The sequence below is a fragment of the Mastigoproctus giganteus genome, chromosome 4 (assembly GCF_048544385.1).
Source record: "Mastigoproctus giganteus isolate SK-2022 chromosome 4, ASM4854438v1, whole genome shotgun sequence".
NCBI classification, from domain to species: domain Eukaryota; kingdom Metazoa; phylum Arthropoda; class Arachnida; order Uropygi; family Thelyphonidae; genus Mastigoproctus; species Mastigoproctus giganteus.
This window is the reverse complement of record NC_143578.1, coordinates 158497147-158524318: the sequence shown is the minus strand read 5'-3', so window position 1 is coordinate 158524318 and position 27172 is coordinate 158497147. Positions and strand designations below refer to the sequence as shown.

General features: G+C 38.5%; 2 protein-coding genes across 2 annotated transcripts in view; both read right to left on the bottom strand.

Annotated features, from left to right (window-relative positions):
• Positions 1-7823, bottom strand: part of LOC150087137 (F-box/WD repeat-containing protein 2-like) — an 83390-nt gene extending 75567 nt beyond the window's left edge. The window contains exon 1 of the mRNA XM_090372384.1: positions 7811-7823. Within this exon, the coding sequence (XP_090228510.1) occupies positions 7811-7823 (13 nt within the window). The remainder of the gene's footprint in view (positions 1-7810) is intronic.
• A 16928-nt stretch (positions 7824-24751) lies between these two features.
• The window catches only part of Mfe2 (peroxisomal Multifunctional enzyme type 2), a 741845-nt gene continuing 739424 nt past the window's right edge, over positions 24752-27172 (bottom strand). Inside the window, exon 31 of the mRNA XM_090372984.1 lies at positions 24752-25181. Within this exon, the coding sequence (XP_090229110.1) occupies positions 25092-25181 (90 nt within the window). The 3' untranslated portion in view covers positions 24752-25091. The remainder of the gene's footprint in view (positions 25182-27172) is intronic.

The window sequence follows — 27172 nt, the reverse complement described above, 5'->3', positions numbered from 1 at the left end:
GAGCAAAGTGTGGGGGATAAGGAATTCTTCACATATATAAATGCAAAGAGAAGGTTTGTTTGTTTGTTTGTTATTTAGTTTTTAGGAGCATTAGCAACTAAGGCCATATTACTCCGGGGATGTGGTGGTCATTCCCTGACCTTTCCACATTCTCCGTATTTGGTGGTCACGGGCTCGAATCCCGGTCTAATCAAGAAGCATGTGCTACGCACTGCTGCTGCTCCTGCCCACCTGGTTACGGAGGCACCGCAAAGAGGACAGATCAGATCAGATCAGACCCTTATGTAATTGATGTGGGATAATATTAAATATCCCAGCTGATGTTACAGATGAACTCACCAGATACTTTGCATTGATATTTACAGAATAAAACTCCTATATGTCAATGGGAAATTATAGGACTGAAGTTGAAAAATATATAATTAATGATATTGAAATTTTGCATGATTATTTAATGAAAAAACTTGAACATTAGTAGATAGGTCATCAAGTAAATGGACACATGTATTCTGGAAAGATTCTGAACTTCCGGATGTACAAAGAAAGTTCGAGAAATTTCTGGAAACCGAAAGTCTTCTCTACACCGGAAGGAGCTCAACCTTTTCCTATTGCACGTCATGCGAAATAGGCAAATGAGAATGGAGATGATGATGGGAAGACAGAAATGATTGGTTGAGGAAAGGAGGGGCATTACGAAATTTTGAGAAATAAAAAGGGAAGAGCGCGCAAAAAAAAAAGTGATGAAAGTTTTTTTCGGAGAGGTAGGCTCGGGAAACAGTCCCCAGAAGTGATTCACCAGTAGGACCAATTATTGTGAGTTGGCTAAACTCTGATAGTTTAAGTAAAGTATAGATAGGTTACAGTAAAGGGAACTTTCTCGAGATGGAATAGAAGTCCGAAAGCGTCCACCGAGAGGTATATTTAGAAGGAGGATGGCGAGAGATAATGCTCACGGAAGAACACCGGACAGTCCTGCAGTCTACAGAGAGAAGGGAAGCGACTCCTGCCGAATGATCTGGCACAACGAAGAAAGATATGATACCAGGAATGATCGGCGAAGTGGATAGTATCCCTGGAAGATGTTACCAGTTCCGAAGCTGAAGGAGAGCAATCTCAGACTGATGGTGGACCCCAATGCAGAGCGGAAAGTCATAGGCCAAACATTTTATTAGCGGGAGGATTCAAATCCCAGAAGTAAGTGTTCAAACAGCTAGGTACCTACATATATATATATATATATATATTTGCAAAGGACTGTAGGAAAGATTAGGAAATTTTAACTGAGATTGTGAGAGCACTTTCAGCAAACTCAGTGCGTGTTCTATAGTTGAGTAAGGAAATATTTTTGAACTAGTTTAACGAAGGATTGTTTATAGTTATGGTATATTTACTGATTAATTAATGGAGGGAAAGTAATAATTTTGGACGGGTTAAATTATAGTGGAGGTAGAGTTGTATGTTAACATGAATAATGTCCCAGTAATAGGGGAGAGGTGCTGCTAGCCGCAGATAGCCGAGATTTATTTACCTATTTATTTTCCTTGAAAATCCAAGGACAAGACAGAACCATTACAATTTAAATGGTAGCTTTATTACTGTTTGTTTGTTTGTTTGTTTCGGAATTTATTGGGCGCATCGGCAACTATGGCCATAGTGCGCCATGCATATGGTAACTATGCATGTAATTTCTTCTCAAATAGAGAAAATGGAAAGAAGGGACCAGAAAGTTTTTTTTTTTTTTTTTTCTAACTAAAGGAGGTGATATACTTTAATTATCTTGAGAAAGTTATTGTTTTGTTTGGTTTTTAGAAGCATTAGCAACTAAGGCCATATTGCTCTGGGAAATGCGGTGGTTATTCCCTGACCTTTCCGCATCTTCCGTATTTGGTGGTGACGGGCTTGAACCCCGGTCTAATCAAGAAGCGTGTGCTACGCACTGCTGCTCCTTCCCACCTGGCTACGGAGGCACCTTGAGAAAGTTATAAATGCTTGAGACATTTGTTTCATTGTTTAAAAGTGAGGTAAGTGTAGGATCTTTTGTTGTGGCTGAAGTGTAAAGATTCTGGCGTTCTCTTGTATATTTTGTGCATTCAACCAGAATGTGTTTCACTATGAGCATTGTATTACAGTGATGACATTGAGGGGGTATCTCTCCTCTTAAAAGATAACCATGAGTTACATTTGTATGTCCTATTCGCAGACAAGCCAATATTACCTCCTGGTGTCGGATTGAACTGAAGCTGGAAGGCCATCACTCAAGGTTTGGCTTGATACTTCGAAGTTTATTGTTTGGCTGATTTTCCCATAATAACTGCCATTGGCACGTGCATTTTTCCTGGATTATTGGTCGATAGTCTTGATGAGGCACTTTCCACTTGTTCTCAGGTGGAAGGTGAGCTAATTTGGCAGCATTGTCCGCTAGTTCATTTCCAGGAATTGCCATATGTCCTGGGACCCAGCAGAAGTGTATGTTTTTCCCAAAGTACTCATAAGGTATGCAGAGAGCTGACTATTCTTTTCACGACTGGGTGGGTGATGTTCATTGTGTTTTTTAGTGCTTGAAGGGCACTTAAGGAATCTGTGAAAATTATGCTGTTGTTAATATCGGAAGACTCGATATGATTCAGTGCAACCTGAATTGCTATTAGTTCTGCGGAAAATATACTGAACTCAGGTGATAACTGATAAGCTAATATGATGTTTGGGAAAACTGCGGCGATTCCAACGTGGACATCATTCTTTGATCCATCAGTATGTACTATGGAAAAGCTAGGAAACTGGTTCACTACTGTATTGTATAGCTGCAAGAAGTTTTCTCTATGCAATGTAGATTTATTCCATTCATGCAGATGTAAATCACATGAGGGCGGAATGATATTCCAAGGAGCAAGAGAGGATGGGAGGCTATGTGCCACATTGTCTAAGGTTAGATTTAGTTCTTCTATGAGGCGTTTTATTCTCATATCCAAAGGACGATTAGCATTAGGGCGGTTTTGGTATAACCTGGTGTAGTGTGATGAGAAAAGTATCTGCCAATTTGGGTGTTCTGGCATAGATCTAATTTTATAGGCGTAACGTAGTATCAGTTGTTGTCGCCTGATCGAGAGAGGAGGTTCGTGTGCTTCAGCATATAAGCTATGTATTGGTGACGTGCGATATGCTCCTAATGCAACGCGTATTCCACTATGATGGATAGGGTCAAGCCAGCGAAGGGCACTAGGTCTTGCTGAACTATAGACTGGTGCTCCGTAGTCAAGTTTTGATCTTATTAATGCTCTATATAGCCGTAATAAAGTAAGGAGATCAGCTCCCCAATTAGTTGCAGAGAGAACCCGGATGATATTTAGTTTTTGTTGACATGAGTTTCTTAGTCTTTTGATATGCTCAACAAAAGTGAGTTTCTGGTCTAAAGTGATTCCTAAGAACCGTATGCTCGGATGAACTGCTATTGGTTGGCGATTCAGTTCTAGCTCTGGATTTGGATGGAGTTTGCGTTGGCGGCAAAAATGGATGCAAAATGTTTTTTCTGGACAAAGTTGAAATCCATTAGTCTGAGCCCATGAACAGATCTTATTTATTGCCCCTTGCAACTGTCTCTCAATAGTATTCATGTTTTTTGCATGACACCAAATACTCAGGTCGTCTACAAACAGTGCTTTATCAATAGTTTTTGGAATTTGTCCGGCAATGGTGTTTATTGCAATTATAAAAAGTGAAGCACTGAGTACAGAGCCTTGAGGAACTCCTTCTTCTTGGGAAAATACTTGGGACAGTGAGGTTTTGAATCGAACCTGGAATGTACGCTTGCATAGGAAATTCTGTATGAAAATCGGGAGGTGACCCCGAAGTCCATGGCGATGCAGTTCACGGAGTATTCCATACTTCCACGTGGAATCATAGGCCTTACTGATATCAAAGCAGACTAACACATGGTGTTCCGATCTGAGGAATGCATTTCGAATGGAATTTTCTAGTCTGACTAGTATATCTAGTGTAGATCTGTTTTGTCGGACACCGTATTGTGCAGAATGTAGGAGATTGAGATTTTCAAGGTACCAGATCAGTCGGCGGTTCACCATCTTTTCGAGAATTTTGCAAATGCAACTGGTCAAGGCAATTGGTCTATAATGAGTGGGATTTGTAGGGTCTTTACCTGGTTTAGGGAAGGCAAGGACTGTGGCACGATGCCATTGATTAGGGAATTTATCTTCCAGGAAGAGTCTATTGAATAGATGAAGAAGTAACTGTAATGATTCGGTACTAAGTTTCTGAATCATGGAATAGTGAATATTATCTGGTCCTACAGTACTGCGTCTAGATGTTGACAAAGCTCTGTGTAATTCATGAAAGGTAAAAGATAAGTTGTATTGTTCATCTCCTTTTGAAGAGAAGTTTAACTTTTGTTTCTCTAAACTTGTTTTTAATCTTCTGAAAGTCGGTGTATAACTTTCTATTGCTGATGTTTTTGCAAAGGTGTGTAAAAGATAAACAGAAAGTCAAGCGTTGAATTTAGCAGTGCTTTCAAATAGCAATGCCGCTCCATCTAACAATAATGTACCCAAAGTGAGTATTAATTATGTACAGCAGAACAGTTCTCCAACAGCAGAGCAGATAAGTTTAAATGATCAAGCTCCTTGTCTTTACACAGACTACTATTTACTAAGAATGCCCATTTGAAAGGATATTTATGAGAAATGATTTCTGTTCCGTATGCTACATTTGTGATGGTTCAAAAATGACACGAAGAAACCAGCTACTAAAGATGTACCAATGATATGTACTGCATTTCCCAATGTTGATGTCAATGGGATTCTTGTGTGTAATAGTTGCAGAGGATCACCTAGGAACAACACCATTCCAGTGCTATGTAAGTCAGGCAGCTTTCTCTATTCAGAAATTCCATTGCCTTTACTGAAGTTGGATTTAGTGACAGAGAGGCCTTGTCACTCAACTACTATATTAGTACCCATAACAGACAGACTGACACAAAATAAAATACGCTGCTCACTACAAGATGTGGCAAAATCTAGAGAATAATGATTATGCTGACAATGATGCTTTGTTCAGAGTTAAAGATGTAAACTCCTATGACTATTACTTGGATGTACTCTGAACTGGCATAAATCGGCCCAAGGTATTTCTCAAACATCAACCATGCGAGAAGTGGCACAATCCGTGCAACCCATTCATCTGTAACATCTTGAAATCAAACACCAACATTCAATTAATTTCATAGGAATTCTCTTGCACTGTGTGCATGAATAAGAAGCGAGGGATCAGCAATTTGCAACAACATATCATTACGATCATGAACAAGCACCCAGAGTTTGATATTGTTGAAATCATGAGAAAACTATCCATCGACATGCTAAACAGCGTTGAGATCATGAGTCAAGAAGCCACCTGGTACTTGCTATGTCAGCCCATATTGTAGTAACGGTCACTATTTGGCCCATTGGCGATATATGTACAGCAGAGTGCTTTTTACATAATGGCTAAGTGATACAACGGTTTTCTATATTTCTCCTAACAGTGATATACAGGATATAAGTGACTTCATTTCGTTTGCTTCCATACTCATCTAAAGGTGCAGCACTGTTAAAAGAAAGATTTACATAAAATACAGATGATCATGAGTGGCAATTTCAATGTTAACTTCAGATTGGAAGAAACTAAACCACTGTTTACTTTCCTGCAAGAAACATTCGATCTCACAATGAACACTAGTCCCTCAATCTCAACTACAAGATCAGGTACATTGAATCGATGCTGCTTTTAAGAGGTTTTTAGATACACTGCAGTTGCAAGTATGTCTCTTACTTCAGTTATCATAAATCCATTGTATCTTGTCTTCCAGCTGAAATTATTGAAATTTGTGAATAATCAATAAAATATTTACAATACAAAAGCTCTTTTATTTCATAATCAATACTTTCCAGAAATGATGTCACTGACGTCACTTCCAGAAAGTAACTGAGTCAGTTTCAGACCCTATGCAGAAAGAAACTGACGCCATTTCTGTTTAATAAAATCATGACAAATTGGTTTTCCTACAGTCCAAGATTTAGTAAGTTCTGCCAAAGATGTTTACACATCAAAAATATTAAACAAAAATAAAAGAGAGAACCAAGTATTTATCATTTTGTTTTAGACTTCATCCCACTCCCCTAGAACTGAAACAAACTCAGCTGCTCCCATGACATCTGGCAAATGCATTTTGTGATCATCTGTATTTTTGTTAGCTGTTGGTGCTTAGCTGGTGAAATCAAAGCATTATGGCATGATCAGACACCCATCACTGGAGAAACACAAACGCTATGTGGGAAGGTGAGATTCCTAGAAGAAATATTGACGCTTCTGTTCACTTAGCATCTGTTCAATGCCAAACAAAAATTTTAAGTCTCATAATTCATAGTATATTGAAATGAAACATAAAATACAGCGTAACAAGTTAGAGAAACGTACGTCCCATATACCTTTCCCCTAGTAACACATTATTGGTGGGGTAAAGTACAAGCGAGGTTTTCATTTACAGATTTTAAAAAAACAGAAAAATTATTTTTAAAAAAAGTTGTATTTATCAGATACCATGCCAACAGATCAACATTAATCTCTACAGATAATGGAAGTCGAAGTCAGTCTATCAAATAATGCAATTCATGTAGACAAGGGTCTTCAATTCCTTGAAAACTTCAACCTGCTTTTGTTTTCCGCCTACTGCCTCACTCTGGTCATAGTTCAGTAATCATTTAGCTTTACTTCTGTACAATTTTGGTATTCTCTTCAGTTTTTAATTTTTATTTGCCTCTATCCTTTGTAATGAACATAAACTTGGCTCATCAATAAACATGAATAAGGTGATGAAGTGTCAACTTTAATCTGAGAATGCAACACAAAATTTAGAAGGAAAAAAAAAAGGGCAAAATTAATCACATTTGCATGAATTTCCAGTAGTATATACTTTCGCAAATATTAACATGAATGTGAATAAAGTAACATTTTTCTTTCATTTTGAAGATAATCCGGAAATTTATTTCCAATGATGGTTCCATGAATCTATTGTAGACCATCCTGCAGTTAGTTAAAGGTTGTTATTATTATTATTGTTGTTTATTTATTTTTAGTTCAGTTCATTTCCATTACTTTCACATGTCGATATGGCTTTCTGTAAGTTCTACGGAAACTGGGAGGAAAAAAAAAACATAATGAATAATAATTCCTTCCATGTGTTTGGTTTATTGCTTATATAGAATATCCGTAACACTGCTTATATAAGTACCGTAACCAAAACATATCACAATACGTTGAAACAAATAGACACTAAACACGAGAAGTTATCGAAATCCAACTCTTTACAGCAATTCTCGATAACTAATATATCTTCTATACGTAGTGTAGAATGCAGCATTTTTCACCGGGCGGCAGGTGATGGTAATATCAGAAAGGCGCATCATAACGGAGTTCTTACTTGACATAAGGAATACAAATTTTATAATAGATTAAAACTATTTTCGCCTGGGGGATGAATTCCCCGGAAAATTCCCCTTTAATTTTAAAAATACCGATGAGGGGAGGATTACACAGTACAGTACTTTAAATGACAAGAGAGAGTTATTCAGTATTTTGAATGACAATCTATTTCAAAACTTACATCAAACACTTAAGTGGAATACAAATACACAAAAGTGACACATCCCGCTTATCTGCATTCATTTTCTTACTTGCATACACACTGCCCAACCCTAGATTTTCTCTCAATATCACACCTGACAACGTTTGGCGATTAAAGAAAATTGAAAAACAAAATTACCTGAAGTAGCCATCATTCCATAAACAACTGGCGCTACCTGTTGTTAGCCAAATTAACCCCACAGTAGTAACCCATAGCTTCTCTGAGCTGTTAAAATTAAATCATAGTGCTCTTTGCTGAACAACATATTTTCCTCAATTTCTGAAAATTACATTATCTCTGCAATTTCAAAGACCCGTGTAATTTTCATATTTGAAGAATCTCTGCACGTCACATTCTGAAGTGACGAATATTAGGCAACTTTCAGGGTTTGTAACAGTTTTTTTTTTTTTTTTATAATTCCTTCATTGAAAAAAATTACATGAATGTGTGAAAATTCAAAAACAGATAAAAGATGATTCAGAGGGCTTTTCTGATACCAAGTTGTACATTGCACCTTGGACAAATGTTAATAGTATCCGCACTGTCATTGCTGTGTTACTTTTATGTATTTATTAATGATATTGATGAAGGTATATCAGGCTTAGTGTCCAAGTTTACAGAAGATACGAAGGTTGGCAGGGTTGTTAATGACACTAATACAGAACGCTACTGTATTAGTGTCATTAACACTAATACAGTACGCTACTGCAAGAAAATCAAGAAACGTTGAGCAGATGGGCTGACAGGTGGCAACTGAAGTTCAACATTGACAAATACAAAGTACTGCATATAGGTAGCAGTAACCCCATAGAAAGGTACCAACTGGGTAGTGTTACACTCAGGGTAGTGGAGAATGAAAGAGACCTGGGTAAATTGTGGAGTCAGATATGAGGTTTTCTGAGCAGTGCAGAAAGGCTGCCAGAGTAGGTCATGGGGTCTTGTCAATGATATTCAAGAATTTTGTGAGCAGGGATAAGAAGGTGATTATCCCCTTGTATAAGGCAATGGTCAGACCACACCTTGTGTACTGCGTACACAAGGTGTGGCCTGATGTACAGGTCTCGAAGCCTCATTTTAGGAAGGATGTACAGTTGCTAGAACAAGTACTGGTGAGGGAACAAAGGGGCTCTCTAAAGAAGAAAGGCTTAAGTCTGCAAATTGTAGCTTCTGGAGACTAGACACCTGCGAGATAATCTCATTGAATGGTTTTGAATGGTTTGAGCAAGCTTAATGCTGATGGGATTCTGCTTCTTGCCCAGCTTAATCACCTGAGGGGACATAAATTCAAATTGAGGAAAACAGTTGATTGCTGGAACAAACTTCCATCTGTTGTAGAAGTTGACAGTTTAAATAAATTCAAGGCAGTAATAGAAACTTTTGGAACGAATAGATAGGTAAAATGGGAAGGTGGTTTTTTTTTTTTTTTTTTTGGCTGATGCCGTATAAGCTTGCTTTGTTGTATCTTATGCCTCTATAAATACTGATACTAATGCTTACATAAATCCATTACCAGAGAAATACAAAAGCATGGGCAAAAAAAAAAAAATAATAATAAAAATAAATAAATAAACAGACAATAACACCAGCTGCAAGATATGCCATTAACACATTTTTCTTAACTGTTGTAGTCGCAACAGCGTAGCGGCAAGTAGGATATGCCATCTGCATTGGTGCACCACTGGGCCTGCTGAACTACAACAACTGTTTGAACACTATGAGCCACTGTGAAAGAAATCGAAAGTACAACCGAAACAGTTCTATGGCCATCAATTCACTGTTTCGTGGAATATATTTTAAAATCATATTTTAAAGAAGTACGGTTAAATATACAAATTAGTTTTTGCTGTTGTTGTTGTTGTTGGATTTTTCTGGTGCTAAGGCCATATTGCACTTATCATAGTAGTTAATATTAATTTTATTGGTTTCTATGGAAGAAGTTAGAAATGGTTATATAAACATATTCGTTTAAGAAAGAAGAAAAATTCCGTGAGGTTGGAATTTTCGCCTATGATAATGCTAAGTAACAATTCTTGTAAGTTTCAGAGAGAGAGAGAGAGAGAGAGAGAAGAGTATGAAATTAGACGGAAATTGTTACACAAAGTGAAATCCAGGAGTATGTTTTTTCTCTGAATGGGCTGTGGCAATGTGTACATTGTGGTGGGTCATTATCTGATAACAGGAACGGTTGGGTCAAATGAGTGCAGACTATTAGGGCTCTGGTTAGGACAACCACTTCTTGCCTGTTTGTGCTGAAATTGGAAGCCCATAATTGCGGTACAGGTTTAATTTATTTAATTTCAAGGAGAATTTAAATTCAAGGAGCAAGGCTTTTGTGGATTTATAGGACGATTGTTTTCTATATCAGCATGTTCGGGAGGCAACTAGAGGGAGTAATACTCTTGATCTGATTATCAGTAGTGATTCTATATGCATTAAGAATTTTTGCATAAAGGAACCACTAGGTGGCAGTGATCACAGTGTGCTGAAGTGGGATTTACTCAAAGAGGTAAAGGGAAGGGTTTTTGCTTTCGTAAAGGCGACTACGATGGACTGAGACAGTATTTAAATTCTATACAGTGGGACCAACTGATGATGTTACCAACAGCAAATTCAAAATGGGAAGCATTCAAAGAACTTCTAGCAGGGATAAGGAGGTGATTATTCCCTTGTATAAGGCAATGGTTAGGCCACATCTTGAGTACTGTATACAGGTCTGGAGGCCTCATTTCAAGAAGGATGTAGAGCTGCTGGAACGGGTACAGAGAAGGGCAACAAGATTAGTGAATGGAACAAAGGGTTGCTCTTACGAAGAAAGGCTTGCTTAAGTTTTGCAAATTACAGAGTCTGGAGACTAGGCACCGGCGAGGTGATCTGATAGAGGTGTATAAGGCTTTGAATGGTTTGAGCATGCTCAATGCCAATGGGATTCTTCATCTTGCTGAGAATAATCACCTCAGAGGGCATAAATTCAAATTGAGGAAGGACAGATGTCGGATAGATGTGCGGAAATTTGCCTTTGGCCAGCGGGTGGTTGGTTGGTGGAACCGACTTCCATCACTTGTTGTTGAAGTTGATAGCCTAAACAAATTTAAAGCTTAACTGGACAGGTATTTCGAACGAACGGAGGGGTGAAATGGGAGTGGTGTGTGTTTTTTTTTTTTTTTTTTTTTGGCTGATGCTGAATAAGCTTGCTTTCTTGCATCATATGCCTCTACTAATGCTAATGCTAATGCTAACTTATCTTGGAAGCTACTAGGCTTTACTTAAAAACTAAGAAATATAGTTCAATGTTTAGGCCTAAATGGAGGTCAGATGAACTAATGAAACATATGGAAGAGAAGAAAAATTCATTGATTACGTATAAATTAATACGTGACACAGAAGCTTATGATATATATAAGCTGGTCTGTAACCAAGTCACAAAGGAATTTAGGCAGGCAAAGGCAGATTATGAGAAATCCTTGAAAGAGGATGCAAAGAAAAATAGCAAAGAGTTCTTTACATATGTAAACTCTAGAAGGAAAGGGATGAATCAGTTTGGTCGACTGGATATTGATGGTTCAACATTTGAGGATCCTGCTCAGGGGGCTAACAAACTAAATGAATATTTTGCATCTACATTCACACATGAAGATTTATTCAGGAAGGGGACTGCCAGAGGTGAAGTAAACTCTGGCACTGAGCTAGATGATTTTGTAATAACTGAGAGGAAAGTGGAGGAGAAATTGTTGAGGATAAACATAAAAAAAAGGGACCCGGGTGTGGGTGATGTCTATCCACTTATATTAAAGGAGGCAGCAAACTATTAGCCATAATTGTGAGAGCTTCTTTGGACTCAGAGGATGCACCCATAGAACGGAGATGTGCAAATGTGACCTCAATTCACAAAGGAGGATCAATGGCTGACACAAGTAATTATAGACCTGTGAATTTAACTTCTCTTCCAGGAAAATTAATGGAGGCACTAGTTAAAGAAGCAGTGCAGGATCATCTAGACAAGACTTCAGTTACAGCTCGGACACAGCATGGTTTTGTTAAGGGAAAGTCTTGCCTGACCGATTTGATTGGTATATGTGGATCTTAGAAAGGCCTTTGATACTGTTGCACATGGAAGACTGACGCACAAATTGGAGCAGTGTGGCAATTGCTGCTATGGATAAAGGGATGGTTGAGTAGGAGAAGACGCAGAGTGGTTGTTAATGGACACTGCTCATCGTGGACTAATGTTATTAGTGGAGTTTCTCAAGTTTCAATATTGGATCCACTGTTGTTTTCTGTATTTATAAATAATATTGATGATGGCATATCAAGCTTAATATCCATGTTTGCAGAAGATACAAAGGTTGGCAGGGTTGTACAGGACACTACTGACGCTATGCTGCGGTACAGGATCTGGAAACGTTGAGAAGATGTGCTGAGAGGTAGCAAATGAAGTTTAACATACAAAAATGTAAAATAATAAATATATGGGATTCTTCCTCTGGGGAAACAGTAACCCCAGAGGAACGTATCAACTCTGTGGTACTACACTGACAGTGGTAGAGAATGAAAAGGACCTGGAGGTAATTGTGCAGGCAGATATGTTCTCTGAGCAGTGCTGATGGGCTGCAACGGTAGCTCATTGTGTCTTATCAATGATATACAGGAATTTTTCTAGCAGGGATAAGGAGGTGATTATTCCTTTGTATAAGACAATGGCCAGTATACAGAGCTAAAGGTATGCCTTGTATAAGGCATACCTTGAGTATTGTACACAGGTCTGGGGCCTCATTTCAAGATGGATGTAGAGCTGCTGGAACGAGTACAGAGAAGGGGAACAAGATTAGTGAATGGAACAAAGGGTTGCTCTTACGAAGAAAGGCTAAATTTTGCAAATTACAGTGTCTGGAGACTAGGCACCGGCGAGGTGATCTGATAGAGGTGTATAAAGACTTGAATGGTTTGAGCATGCTCAATGCCGATGGGATTCTTCCTCTTTCTCAGAATAATCACCTGAGAGGGCATAAATTCAAATTGAAGAAAGGCAGATGTAGGATTGATGTGCGGAAATTTGCCTTTAGCTAGTGGGTAGTTGGTTGGTGGAACAGACTTCCATCCCTTGTTGTGGAAGTTGACAGACTAAATAAAGTTAAGGCTCAGATGGACAGGTATTTCGAACGTGTAGTTGTACACGTTGGCACTAATAATATTAAGAGTAGGAGACCGGCAGAATTACTTAACAAGTACAGGTCACTGTTGAACAAAAGCCGAGAATTAGGGTTGAATTTGAAAGTGTCTGCAATTCTGCCCAGACACGATAGGAGGGAGTATATGATGAGAGCCTTGTCGATCAATTCGGCCCTGGAAAGATTGTGCAAGGCTCAAGGGGTAGAATTTTTTTCAGCCTGGACTGTACTTGTTAACAGGAGAGATTGCTTCTACAGGGATGGGATACACTTAAATAGAAAGGGTGCAAGAATATTTGCTGATGCTATCGAGGCAGTGTTAGGTGGGTCGGAAACCTGCTAGCTTGGGGGGAGACAAAGACCAATAGATTGACAGTAGCCACTGGCAGAGGTGAAAGAGATTCTTGCACTGCTTCTATTAGAATGAGCAGAAGCCTGAAAAACAAGATGCATGGTATTTCAGAGACTGCTGGGAGCCATTGCGGTACAAGTAAACACATGGGTTGTGTTAGGGTAGCTAAGAATAGAAACAGGTGCAGGTATACTTGCGTGTACACCAATGCTAGGAGTTTAGTAAATAAATTTGATGAATTTGAGGTATTGCTCAAAACATCAAAGGCAGATATTGTTGGGATATCAGAGACGTGGTGTCACACAGATATAAGGGATGCAGAAATGCAATTTGGGGAGTACAATGTCTACAGAAAGGATAGACAGGATAGGAAGGGGGGACGGGTTATGCTATTAGTTAAGAAACACATAAAAACCAAGGAAGTGAAGCCAGTCGACATCGCTGGACAGTGCAGTGTTGAGTCAGTTTGGTGTGACATAAGCATTGGGAGATCAAAATTGAGAGTAGGAGTGTGCTATAGGCCTAATGACTCTGATGAGTATAATAAGGAACTGTACAGGGAAATAGTGGGCCAGTAAATCAGAGAGTCTTATAATGGGAGATTTTAATTTCCCAGATATTGACTGGAATTTGGGGGCTGGTTACACACACACTAGCAGGGCTTTTGTGGATTTATTGGATGATTGTTTTCTACATCAGCATGTTCGGGAGGCAACTAGAGGGAGTAATACTCTTGATTTGATTATCAGCAGTGATTCTTCATGCATTAAGAATCTGCAGATAAATGAACCACTAGGTGGCAGTGATCACAGTGTGCTGAAGTGGGATTTACTGAAAGAGGTAACTACCATTAGGGGTAAAGGGAAGGGTTATTGCTTCCGTAAAGGCGACTACAATGGACTGAGACAGTATTTAAATTCTATACAGTGGGACCAACTGATGATGTTACCAACAGCAAATTCAAAATGGGAAGCATTCAAAGAACTTATCTTGGAAGCTACTAGGCTTTACATACCAACTAAGAAATATTGTTCAAGGTTTAGGCCAAAATGGATGTCAGATGAACTAATGAGGCATATGGCAGAGAAGAAAAATGCATGGGATACTTACAAATTAACACATGACACAGAAGCCTATGATAGATACAAGTTGATATGCAACCAAGTTACAAAGGAGGTTAGGCAGGCGAAGGCAGATTACGAGAAATCCTTGGCAAGGGATGCAAAGAAAAACAGCAAAGAGTTCTTTACTTATGTAAACTCTAGAAGGAAGGGGATGAATCAGATTGGTCCACTTGATATTGTTGGGTCAACTGTTGATGATCCTGCTCAGGTAGCTAACAAACTAAATGAATATTTTGCATCGACATTCACACATGAGGAGTTATTCAGCAAGGGGAATGCCAGAGGTGTATTCAACTCTAGCAGTAAGCTACAGAATCTTGAAATAACTGGGAGTAAAGTGGAGGAGAAACTGTTGAAGATAAACACAAGAAAGGCACCCGGTGTGGATGGGATCTATCCAGTTATATTAAAGGAGGCAGCAAAGGAAGTAAGCAAACCCTTAGCCATAATTATGAGAGCTTCCTTGGACTCAGGGGAGGTACCCATAGACTGGAAATGTGCAAATGTGACCCCAATTCACAAAGGAGGATCAAAGGCTGACACAAGTAATTATAGACCTGTGAGCTTACCTTCTGTTCCAGGTAAATTAATGGAGGCACTGGTTAAAGAAGCACTGCAGGATCATCTAGACAAGACTTCAGTTATAGCTCAGACACAGCATGGTTTTGTTAAGGGGAAGTCTTGCCTGACCAACTTGATTGGATACTATGATGCAGTCACAAAAGAACTGGATGCAGGGAATAACTTTGATATTATATACTTGGATCTTAGAAAGGCTTTTGATACTGTTGCACATGGAAGACTGCTACACAAATTGGAGCAGTGTGACATTGGAGGCAAATTGCTGCTATGGATAAAGGGGTGGTTGAGGGGGAGAAGACAGAGAGTGGTAATCAATGGACACTGCTCATCGTGGACTAATGTTATTATTGGAGTCCCTCAGGGCTCAGTGTTGGGTCCATTATTGTTTTCTGTATTTATAAATGATATTGATGATGGTATATCAAGCTTAGTGTCCAAGTTTGCAGACGATACAAAGGTTGGCAGGGTTGTCAAGGACACTACTGACACTATGCTGCTGCAACAGGATCTGGAAAGGTTGAGCAGATGGGCTGAGAGGTGGCAAATGAAGTTTAACATTGACAAATGTAAAGTACTACACATGGGAAAAAGCAACCCCAGAGCAACGTATCAACTCTGTGGTACTACACTGACAGTGGTAGAGAATGAAAGGAACTTGGGGGTAATTGTGCAGGCAGATATGAAGTTCTCTGAGCAGTGCAGACGGGCTGCAAGAGTAGCTCATGGAGTATTGTCAATGATATACAGGAATTTTTCCAGCAGGAATAAAGAGGTGATTATTCCATTGTATAAGGCAATGGTCAGGCCACACCTAGAGTACTGTATACAGGTCTGGAGGCCTCATTTCAAGAAGGATGTAGAGCTGCTGGAACGAGTGCAGAGAAGGGCAACAAGATTAGTGAATGGAACAAAGGGGTGCTCTTACGAAGAAAGGCTTAAGTTTTGCAAATTACAGTGTCTGGAGACTAGGCACCAGCGAGGTGATCTGATAGAGGTGTATAAAGCCTTGAATGGTTTAAGCATGCTCAATGCTGATGGGATTCTTCCTCTAGCTCAGAAAAATCGCCTGAGAGGGCATAAATTCAAATTGAGGAAAGACAGATGTAGGATAGACGTGCGGAAATTTGCCTTTAGCCAGCGGGTGGTTGGTTGGTGGAACAGACTGCCATCCCTTGTGGTGGAGGTTGATAGCCTAAATAAGTTTAAGGCTCAGCTGGACAGGTATTTTGAACGAACAGAGGGGTGAAGTGGAAGTGGGTTTTTTTTTTTTTTTTTTTGGCTGATGCTGCATAAGCTTGCTTTCTTGCATCAAATGCCTCTACTAATGCTAATGCTAATGAATGGAGGGGTGAAATGGGAGTGGTTTTTTTATTTTATTATTATTTTTTTTGTTGATTCTGCATAAGTTTGCTTTCTTGCATCATATTCCTCTATTAATGCTAATGTTTGTTATGTTTATACGTTTGCCACCGAAATGTGTCCATCGTTCCTTACATATATTTCGTATATGCATTTTGTAATCACTAAACGGTACCAGAAAATTCAATGCAGCTGTACAGGATGGGCGGATGCCGCAGTAACAAAAATGTAACTTGACTATTGCCTTATACAAAGGGACAATGATCTCCTTGTCTCTGCTAGCAAAATTTCTATATATCATCGATAAAACTCAATGACCTGCTCTGGCAGCCCGTCTGCACTGCTCAGGGAACTTCATAACTGTTGTTTTTAGTTGTTGGTACATCGGCTTCTGCGGCCATAATGCATTTCCCAAAGTTTTGTGTCTTATACTCTAAGTGTCTTATACTCTTGCAATTGCAGTTCAAATTAATGCCCGAATAGAAATTATTCACAAAGTATTTAAGGTAGAGAGTCAGTTTGACTGTAAACATCGATTTGCTGTGACTTTTTTTTTTTTTTAAATCTGATTATAAAAGCCTATTAATTTTAGATATGGTTATACCTCTTACATATTATTTTCTTCACTTAACATGTTTTTCAAAGTAGGAGCGTCTTGAATTTTAGTTACGGATTTAAAGACTTTTTCTTTCATTTGTAAAGGCTGGACAGTCTAATTGTAAATTTTAAACTGTTTGTTGTACATGGCACTGATTGCATAGGCGATTCTTCGGCTCTTTGTAGATAGGAATGAGTAAGGTATGTATGTCGTATCCTTTACCTCGCAAGGATTACTTCTTCTTTTCGTATATCTCTTTCGCTAGACTTTCACTTCTTTAAATCTGGTTTAATTTGATAAAGTTTATTATAAGTTTGCTCGCTCCATATTTTTTTGCCATTGTTCCTTGCTATTCACTTTGACGTTATGCCTGTAGTCTGTATATGGTATTTTGGGGGTTGAAGAAAAGGTGCCTGTTGTCGTTTTTGCTGCATAGTCAGCTTCTTCGTTCCCCTTAATTCCTGTATGACCAGGGGTAACGACGAAATATTCCCCATGCTTTGTTTTGAGCCTTCTTATCTGCTGTGCATTCTCCACTCCACCATGGTTTTGGAAAAAGTGGAAAGTGGGAAGATGTCCTTGAAATTGCAATTGTCTGGACTATACTTTCTGTGATGTGTTTTACTGACTCATTAATTGGCTCCTGGCTGACTATAGTGGTATTGAACATTGCCAGATGACGAAAGGCATTCCAGTCGGCGTGATCGATCTTCCAATGTGGTGTCCTCGACTGGTGACATTGTCTCCCATTTGAAATGGTGGATACACGGGGAAGTGATCACTACCATAAAGGTTTTCTTCAACCTCCCATGTACTCAGAGGCAGGAGGGAAGGGAAGCCGATGGAAAGATCAATGACAGTAAATGTACGGGTACCCGTTTGGAAAAAGGCGTTAGATCCCACATTTAGAAGGGCCAGATCATTGTTTTCAAGCAATCGCTCGACAATCCGACCTCTTCTATTGATGTCAGAACTGCCCCATAGCGGATTATGCCCATTGAAATCCCCTAATAATAGAAAAGGGGGTGGCAGTTCTTAATGAGATCATCAAGGTCTGCCTGGGCAGTGTCGTTCCCAGGTAGCAAATAAATGGAGCAAACAGTTAAAAGGAACCCTACTGTAAGACGAACTGCTACAGCTTCTAGATTAGTGGTAAGAAGCACAGCTTGAAAGGGGTTGTGGTTACCCACAAGGATAGCGACTCCTCAGTGGGCAGGTCCATCGCCAGCTCTGTCTCTGCAAATAAATGAGCAGTTAGTAAGGGCCCTCATTTGCCTTTAAATACGTCTCCTGTAAGCAAAAGCAAGTTGGTTTATTACTCCTCTTACTCAGGAGAGCCTCGATGTCATTTCTATTTCTACGAAATGCACGGCAATTCCATTGGAGAAATTTAAATGTACTCATTATTTTGATTTATTGGGTCCATCCGGTGGCTTCCGAAGGGCTGAGGGCTTCATTTTCTCAATCCTCGGTTTATCTCTCTTTGAAAAGACTGGACACTGGCCTGTATCCATTTCTTCTTTCACAGAGTTCCAGGACAGACTCGTCCTGTACCTCCTTATCTTCGACATCCATTGGCTCTTGGATTATAAATGCCTGTTTCCCATTCTTCAGAGTTTCATTAGCACTCTTTTGGAAGTGATGGAGCACTAGGAGGTACGGATATAGCAGAGGCGGCTGACTGTGATTTTTGGGTGGGCTTTTGGGAACTTAATAAATAGTGCACAATGGGGGTAAATGACTCCCTTGGTGAATGACTCATATCAGTCTGAGTACCAATTGTACTTTCCCCAGAAGCTTTCTGGGCATTATGAGGGGTTGGCGCTATTTATAGGTTGGATGCGTCTTCTGGCCTCCTGATAGATGTTTAGCTCTGTTTTTAGTTTTTGAATTTCCTTCTCATCATTCCACCGCTGGCATGCTCGAGAGCATGTAGGGTGTTCTCCTTGGCAGTTAATACAACTTGGCTTAGAAGCTAAACATTCCTTGCTCTCGTGGTCTTTAGCACCACAGCGAGCACAGGCAGGGGTGCCACGACAAGCTGTTTGAGAGTGGCCATACTTTTGGCATTTAAAACACTTCAGTGGGTTCGGGATATAAATCCTCACTGGGCAGTTTAAATAGCCTGATTTTATGGAACTTGGAGGCCGTGGGGTGTTGACGTTCTGATGAGGACTCGGGTAGGGACGAGATTCCCATCCTTCCGCATCGATATTCTTTTGACAGCCGTCACTCCTTGGTCTTTAAGTTCAGAGCAGATCTCTTCTTCAGAAACATGGAGAAAATCCCACTCTGATATGCAACCACCTGAAAAATTCAAGTTTTTATGGGGAGTAATGATGATGGGTCCTAACAATCCCCCTAACAATGTGGCTTTCAGCAGTTTCTGTGCATGTTTTTGGCTTGCAGCCTAACTAAAATGTCTCTGTAGCCTTTTGACAGATTTTGGAGATCCTGTCAACCCTTCTAATCCATTCTGGATGAAAAAGACTGACATTTTCTGAGTGCCTGCTCTCCGGTGGAATGGAGAATGAGGAAAAGCGGTGTCACAGGTGGTGGTGGTGGTCCCTCCTCAGTTCTGGGCCTTTTTGAGCTGCAGTTATTGGTATCTTCCGATCGGTTAGGTAGGGGCCTTGTTGGGGACCCTAGTAGAAATAGAATTTAAATTACTCATATGAGTAAGATAAATTTCAGATGCCGTAAGTACCTCATCCATCACGGAGCCCCACGAGGGTACGCCCACTCATGAACTAGCAGGTACTGCATACACAAATGGGACACCAAGTTCGCTTAGGAGCACCATACCCACGTAGCCAATAAGCCTTGATCCCGTCCCAGGACCAAAGAGAGGGAGACTTATTGGATTTCACATCTGACTGCATAATCACACCAGGTCTCATTCATTTTCCACTGCCCTGAGTATTGTACCACACATTTGGTACATTAATCGATGACTATTACTGCTACCCATATACAGTACCTTGCATTTTTCAATGTTATATTTCAACTGCCATTTCTCATCCCATCTGCCTAATTTTTCTAGTTTGTTCTACTTTTTGTTTGGGTTAGTAATTTAACTATGAACAAGAAAAGAAAGGTAACTTTCCTTCCTTGCTTTCTTTAAAAAGTACTTTTTGAAAAAAAAATCTGGTATTAAATAAGGAGTTTTAATAAATGCAGAAAGTAAAAGAACTAATTTTTTTTTAAAAAATCACACGAAGCACAGAGAAATCTCTCACAAATTGCTTGGCACTCATGACTGTACATAAATTAAATACACTCTTAGAAGAAAATCAAATGTTATGTGAACTACTACAGCCTCCAAATTATTATTGGGTGATAGTTGTTGGGTCAGAAAATAGTTGTTCACAATGATTTCAGCACCAATTGGTGCTTGACCATCAACAGTTGTCTTTATGGAACATTGTATAGTGCTGGTGTTTGGGTCATCTTTGGGTTTCAGATAGGCTTCTTGCAGATACAAACTGGCTTATATTTCTCTACAAATACATGGCCATCATCTGGATAATTCTATAGAATTCATAAGCTTTTAACAATTCCTGAGCTGTATTCATGTTTCAGTTTCTCGTTATTTTGGAAGTATGATTTCCCTGTATCCTTTATGTGTATACCTGTATCCTGTGTAATGTGCTCATTGGTAAATATTTCTAGGATTAATTGTTTATTCACTTTCAATAAGTATAAGCACTGCTGCTTCTTTCTGATTTGTAAGCAGTGCCTGAAACGTGAAAGATCCTGATAGTGGAACAACCATCTCTTTGTCTGCAGTTCTATTATATGAAGTGGTAAAAAAGATACCTGCAGTGATAAACTAAATCTGTTTGTTCGCCTCTTGATAAGAGATATTTTGTCCTCTTTTTCAATGTTATGTCTTTTTCTAGTTTTCTCTGCTGGCATCTTCTGGAAAAAGCTGGGTGATCAACAATTCAATTTGGAAAGATTGGATCTGTGGCTGTATGGTCACTGGCACTGTGCAATTTTGAACCACAAGCACAGTGTGATGTTCCTCAATAGCCTGTTTGAGATGTTCATAGTTTTGACACAATATATCTTAATGGATTAGGTACATATGCTTTAACTTGACAACTGAGATAGCCGTCTTTGTATGAGGACTAGGCGTGTTAAAACTAAGCTTAAGATTTCTGTTAGGATAATGTTTCACTCTTAACTGTTAGGTGATATTGCTAACTCTCAGTTTTACAATTCATAATTCCCAGTACTTTTAGTTCACTGCATATTTCTTATGTGGAGCAGGTCCAATTCTGATTATATGCCTCTTGAGTTTAGGGTGGAATGAGGAGTTACTTCAATGGGTATTGCTTTGAAATTTTTTCTAACAGCGATAATTCTGAGCATGAACGCGTGGTTGCACCCAGGACATTGCTAAAACATAATCTACTTACAGTTTTTGAAGATCCAGCTAACCCATCTAGCCCCAAAGGAGACAATTTATGAAGTGTTTGTTCACTTCTGGAGCAGACAATGAGCAAATCAGATACATTTTGTGCACCATATTTTGATGGCTTGTTTCTGTTTTCTTACGGTCTGTTAGGTTGGATCTTCAATGAAGACTTTGAAGGATGAGGATTGTGTTATTCATTTTGCTCTTTTAGCCATGGGTGTGCAACATTGATCATCCAGGTTACCAGCCTTGCCATGTGGAGGCAATAGTGTGTCACTTAGTGACCAGAGCTTAGGGTTAAAGTTAATATGAATGCAAATGGAAGCAAAACAAACAAATGCAAACAGGAACAATAGTTTATCACTCAGAAAGTCACTGTGATCACAAATAAACTTGCATGCCATTTGGGGCCACATGTTAATAACTTAACACACTTAACCTGACCAAGTAAATATGCTAAAGTCATCAACGTAGAGGTGTTATTTACAGATGGAGGAAGTTGGTCCATAATAGATTGCACTGATTGTTAAAAGCATAACACTAAAACCTGAACCTTGAGGCTCTCCCTCCTCTGCAAAGAGACAGAGGAGATGGATCCTCCACAAACTTGGAAAGAGTGAAAGAATACAAAGTATCTTATAAAAACTTGGATGTGAACCCTACAACCAAGGTTATAAAGGTTTTTTAAAATACCAAATCTCCAAGTTATGTCACTTGATTTTTCCATATCAAAGAGCACAGTCACCAGGTACTCATATTTCAGGCAAGCACTTTGTACAGATGTTTAGATGGTCCAGTGTGGACCTATTTCTTTGGAAGTTGCACTACATGTTGGAGATAATAATAACATTGACTTCTAAATAACATATAAGATGAGCATTGATTTTTCTCTCCAGGATTTAGCATGAATAGCTAGTCAGAGCCACAGGATGATAGTTTATTAGATGAGAATGCCATCTCTTCTGATGCAGATTCTCTTAACTTGAATTATTTCTTGTTCTTTGAGTTCTAACATCTCCTCTTCAGCTACATGTAAGAGATCCCAGTCTGAGATAATTCCTTTAGAAATGTTCAGTGATCTGTAGTGATCAATCACAGTTATTGGTAGTTCAGCAAAGAGTGCAAATTCAAAATCTGCACTGAATGTTTTGCATTGGAGCTCTCAATGGGGAATGTCTCCTGATGCAAATCTTTTTAGCCTTGGGATGTTTGTTTGTTATTTGGTTTTTAGGAGCATTAGCAACTAAGGCCATATTGCTCTGGGGATATGAGGTGGTCATTCCCTGATCTTTCCGCATCCTCCGTATTTGGTGGTCACGGGCTCGAACCCCGGTCTAATCAAGAAGCATGTGCTACGCACTGCTGCTCCTGCCCACTTGGCTACGGAGGTGCCTTTAGCCCTGGGAGATCCAGCTATACTCTAAAATAAACAAAATCCTACTAGAAAACTCTCAGTTAGAGATACTGCCAATAGGATTTTCAGTATTGGTGAGCATGATCAAGAAAGTTGGAACTGGATATGTTTCTGAATCAGTTTTCTGGTGTTTGGTCATTCCTGAGGTGATCATATCTTTTATCTTATATACATGGGGTGTGACTGGCAACCCAGAGAAATTACTTTGTGGTTTAATCATGTTATACTCTTTTTGACCTTGTGAAATTTAATTTTTTCCCGGGTTTTAATCTCCGCCAAGTGGAAGCAAGAGCAATACAACCTAGTGCCCCCCCCCCCACAGAGAGAGAGAGAGAGAGAGAGAGAGAGAGAGAGAGAGAGAGAGAGAGAGAGAGAGAGAGAGAGAGAGAATTAGTTCAAACAAAATTAAAAAGAAGCTTTGTAATATAGTATATTATATCCTTGAAACTTTCCTTTCAAGGATATAATATACTATATGTTTAGTTTTGTTTAATCGGGAGAAACATATTTACAGTTAAATATATTAGTTAATCACTATGAAAACACTGTAGTCAATAACATTGCTTTTTACTGTCCCCCGTGGCCTACAGGGGGAAGACAGTAAAATGAATGAAGGCAAAATTTTCATTCTTCTACAGAATTCTAGAATTAAGAGCCAGAAATTCAAATTACAGGGGAAGAGGTTTAGAGTGGATTGCCAGAAATTCAAATTACAGGGGAAGAGGTTTAGAGTGGATTGCCAGAAATTTCTTTTAGCCAGTGAGTTGTTGATTACTGGAAACAGTTGCCTCTGCAGGTAGTTGAGGCTGCGAGTTTGAAGTTGGCAATTACCCAGTTGATATTAACTTATCCAGTAAACTGGATAGTTGTCTATGTGAGAAGGGAAAAAGATAACCAGCCTATTCTCTTATCTACATTGCCTTCTTTTATTTAAAAAAAAAAAATCTTTATATTTTTATTATTTTTGATTTATTATTTTATTCTTTTGTTTTTTATTTTTTTTATTTTTATTATTTTTGATTTATTATTTTATTCTTTTGTTTTTTATTTTTATTTTTTAATATTATTTATCTTTTTGGTCAGTGCAGCAAAAGCTTTTAGGCTTCTTTGTAGTATATGGCTACTAATACTACCCCGGAATCACTTTGATTCCTGCCATGTGTAGCAACATAAAATGACCCATTTTTCAGAGCTATCACTATCTCTTCTTCTTCTTTTTCTGTATTAGTGTGCAGTTACACTAACAATCGTCTGCTGTTAAATAATCAACAGTGACTGTATAAATCAGTACAGCTCATATGAATATTACGTTCTATAACTAAATATGCAAATGAACAACTTGCATGTAATGACATCATTGTCATTATGAAGTGCTACATCTATTCTTGCATTTTTTTATGCATTGTATTACTGTCCTTTTGCTTATTTGTTTACAAAATAACTGAATTTTTTAAAAATTTGTGTAAGACATTGCTAACTGGTGCTTTACACCAGTTAGCAATGATAAAATGATAAACAATATGATAAAATAATTGCACATTACAGAAAGTAATGCTATTATCCAGCATTTCTATTCTGCAAAGTAGACTAGTATGACTGATAAGACAATCTGTTAATAAAAATATAGCAGAATTTTCAAAATTTTTTACAAATTTCCAATTTTAATAGTTTCAGCACAGCATTTTTTGTGAAAAGAAAAAGATGGGAAACTGTCATGAACAACACTTGATGGAGAGAGAGAGAGAGAGAGAGAGAGAGAGAGAGAGAGAGAGAGAGAAAGAAGGAAAGAAAGAAGGGGTGAAATTGAGTAAAAATTGTGGATCCTCCATCACAAATCTGGAGAGATGGCAGCTATGATTACAGAAATTTTTTTTCCTTCTACCTCAAATACAGTAAAATGTGAGTGCTATTTTGATACCTTCCATTTCTAACATAAATCAGACCTGAAAAATGGTTTCTATCACACATGCTCTTTCCCATCCCACCTCTACCCCACCAAACCACAACAACTTAAGAACAAATACAGTCAGCAGGATACTTGAAAGAAAAAAGTTTGAAAAACTCCCAAAATCACACCTTTATTGCATATTTTATATTTAACATACAGTATACTATAACAACATATTTATAGAGAAAAATGTCGATACAAATTCACTCTAATAAAATATAAAGTATTTTGTATATAGACATAAAAATGATTATTTATAGGCTTTAGACAATCAACAAATAAAAATGTTGTGTGTGTGTGTGTGTGTGATATCCATGAGGATATTACAATGAACAGAATAACAAACTTATTTCAGATAAATTTCTAGACCCAATACAAGCTAAATCGAATGGTCCCAATTGCCTCACCAGTCCCTCCAACGTACACTACATATATATACATAAGAAATAGTTTTTTAGAGTTTGGAGTGAGGCTTGAAGATATCCATCAACTTTTGTGCTGCTATGATATCACCAGAAATTTTTGTTTTCTCAGAAGATAGTGCCTAGAAAAAATTTGAACATAAAGAAGCATAAGGATTTATTTTGATTGTCAGAAAGCAAGCAATGTACTTTAAAGAACTCAAGATATATAATTATAAATACTATGTCAGCAGTGCATAACAAATAATAAATTTCCTTTTATGCTGTGATACCACCACTTATGGTGATATTGGAATATATGGCCAAAGGAGTTGATATCCAATACTACAACTGTCAATGGGCATGCATATTTTACAACTAGATACAGACTGATCAAGCAACATGATTACTGTTTAGTGAAATTCCATTATTAACATAAAATGGAATTTCACTAAAAAAAAAAAAAAAAATCAACTATTTACAGTATTGTTTTAAAACAGTATGATTTTACAGAAATTGAGAGCTACATAATTTTAATTTTTGAGGTGGGAGGGAGATAGAATTTAGAGAATGTATGATGGATTTCAATGTTGCTCCACCCTCCTCTTATTTAGTCACTCATCCATTATTATTTTTATTTCTTGATATATACAGGTATCTCAAAATGGCTGCTCAAATACAGATATTTTCAGATGAATACGCTTTTTTCTGTGTGAAGGCATGAGAGAGAGAGCCTGCATTAGAAATATTACTTCTTTTTTCATACCAGGAAATTCCACTAAGGTGTTACAAACAAGCTTGTGAAATGTTGTGGCTATGATGTGAGAACACAAATCACAAATAACAATTCAAGAAAACAGAAGTAAAAATTATAGGCTTTTAAATATTTTTTACCCGATTAAATTTTATCTGATATATATATTTTTTTTTTATGAAAACCCCAAACACGAAAGGTATCGAAACCTATAGTACTTAGTACCGTGCATGGGTTAAAGGAGAAGTATGTGGGGTGGGGGATGCCGGAAACTTTGCTCTAGAGACTAAACATGGGTTTCACCACTTCAAGCCTCCAATAAGCAAAGCGGTGGTATTTCACCGGTTGATGAAAGTCATCTACCACCTAATTTTTACAATGGAACTTCATAAATTGTTCAACATTGGCAATGCATTCACTGTTTCACCACACAGTAGCATGTTTATAATAATTTCCAGATGACTGAGGCACTACATCTTTGGCTACCATTAATATTTGGTTTATGACATGAGTTATAGCAATGTCTACAGGTAGTCGTTATTTGTTCATCTATTACTGCGAAAGTTATATATTTTGTCCAGTCAGCTTTATGGAATTTCTATCTTTTTTGGCCTTCATGATGTATATAACGTCATTTTTAATATTCTGCAGACCACAGGTAGATGATCACTATTCAAGTGCGTCATATATAAGATTGTCCATCCATTCAATGAGTGGGCATAAGACTGGTGAACATATTATTATTATTATTACTAGCTATATGGTACAAGAAAGCCTGTGGCTTATGCTGCACCAGCCAAAAAACGAGTTACCCTGAGAGAGAGAGAGAGAGAGAGAGAGAGAGAGAGAGAGAGAGAGAGAGTGTGTGTGGTGTGTCAAAAGTAGAAGGAAATCACCAAGAAAGAGAAAAATGATGATATCCGGCTCAGGACCCTGGGTGTGCCAAGCCCATGCTCACCAGATGTGAGCCCCTGGGGTTGTCACGCGGGTTTAAACCACGGTCCACTCAAAGCTCGCTTGACTACTCGGCTACGGAGTCCTAGGTTAATGATCCTTATTTGTGTTACCAGAACAGTATCATGAGCCACACCTCTTTTGCTGGACGGGCCTATGGAAATGTCAATGGGCAGAGGGTGTTCCTGTGGATGTATATGGATATATGTTTCAACTCCATCTTATTTGTATTTGTTAAAGAGTGAGAGATTTTGCTCATCCAAATGTCATGCAAGATCTGTACGTGCTTGCTGTTGAATTGGAGGAAGGTAAAGTGAGACCAGTGTGAATGTAAAATAGGCTGAGACATGTGCTGCAACTGCTTCAAAAGATGTTTGCAGATGAATGCATTTACATGTGATTCTGGAGTAAATTAAAATAGCAACT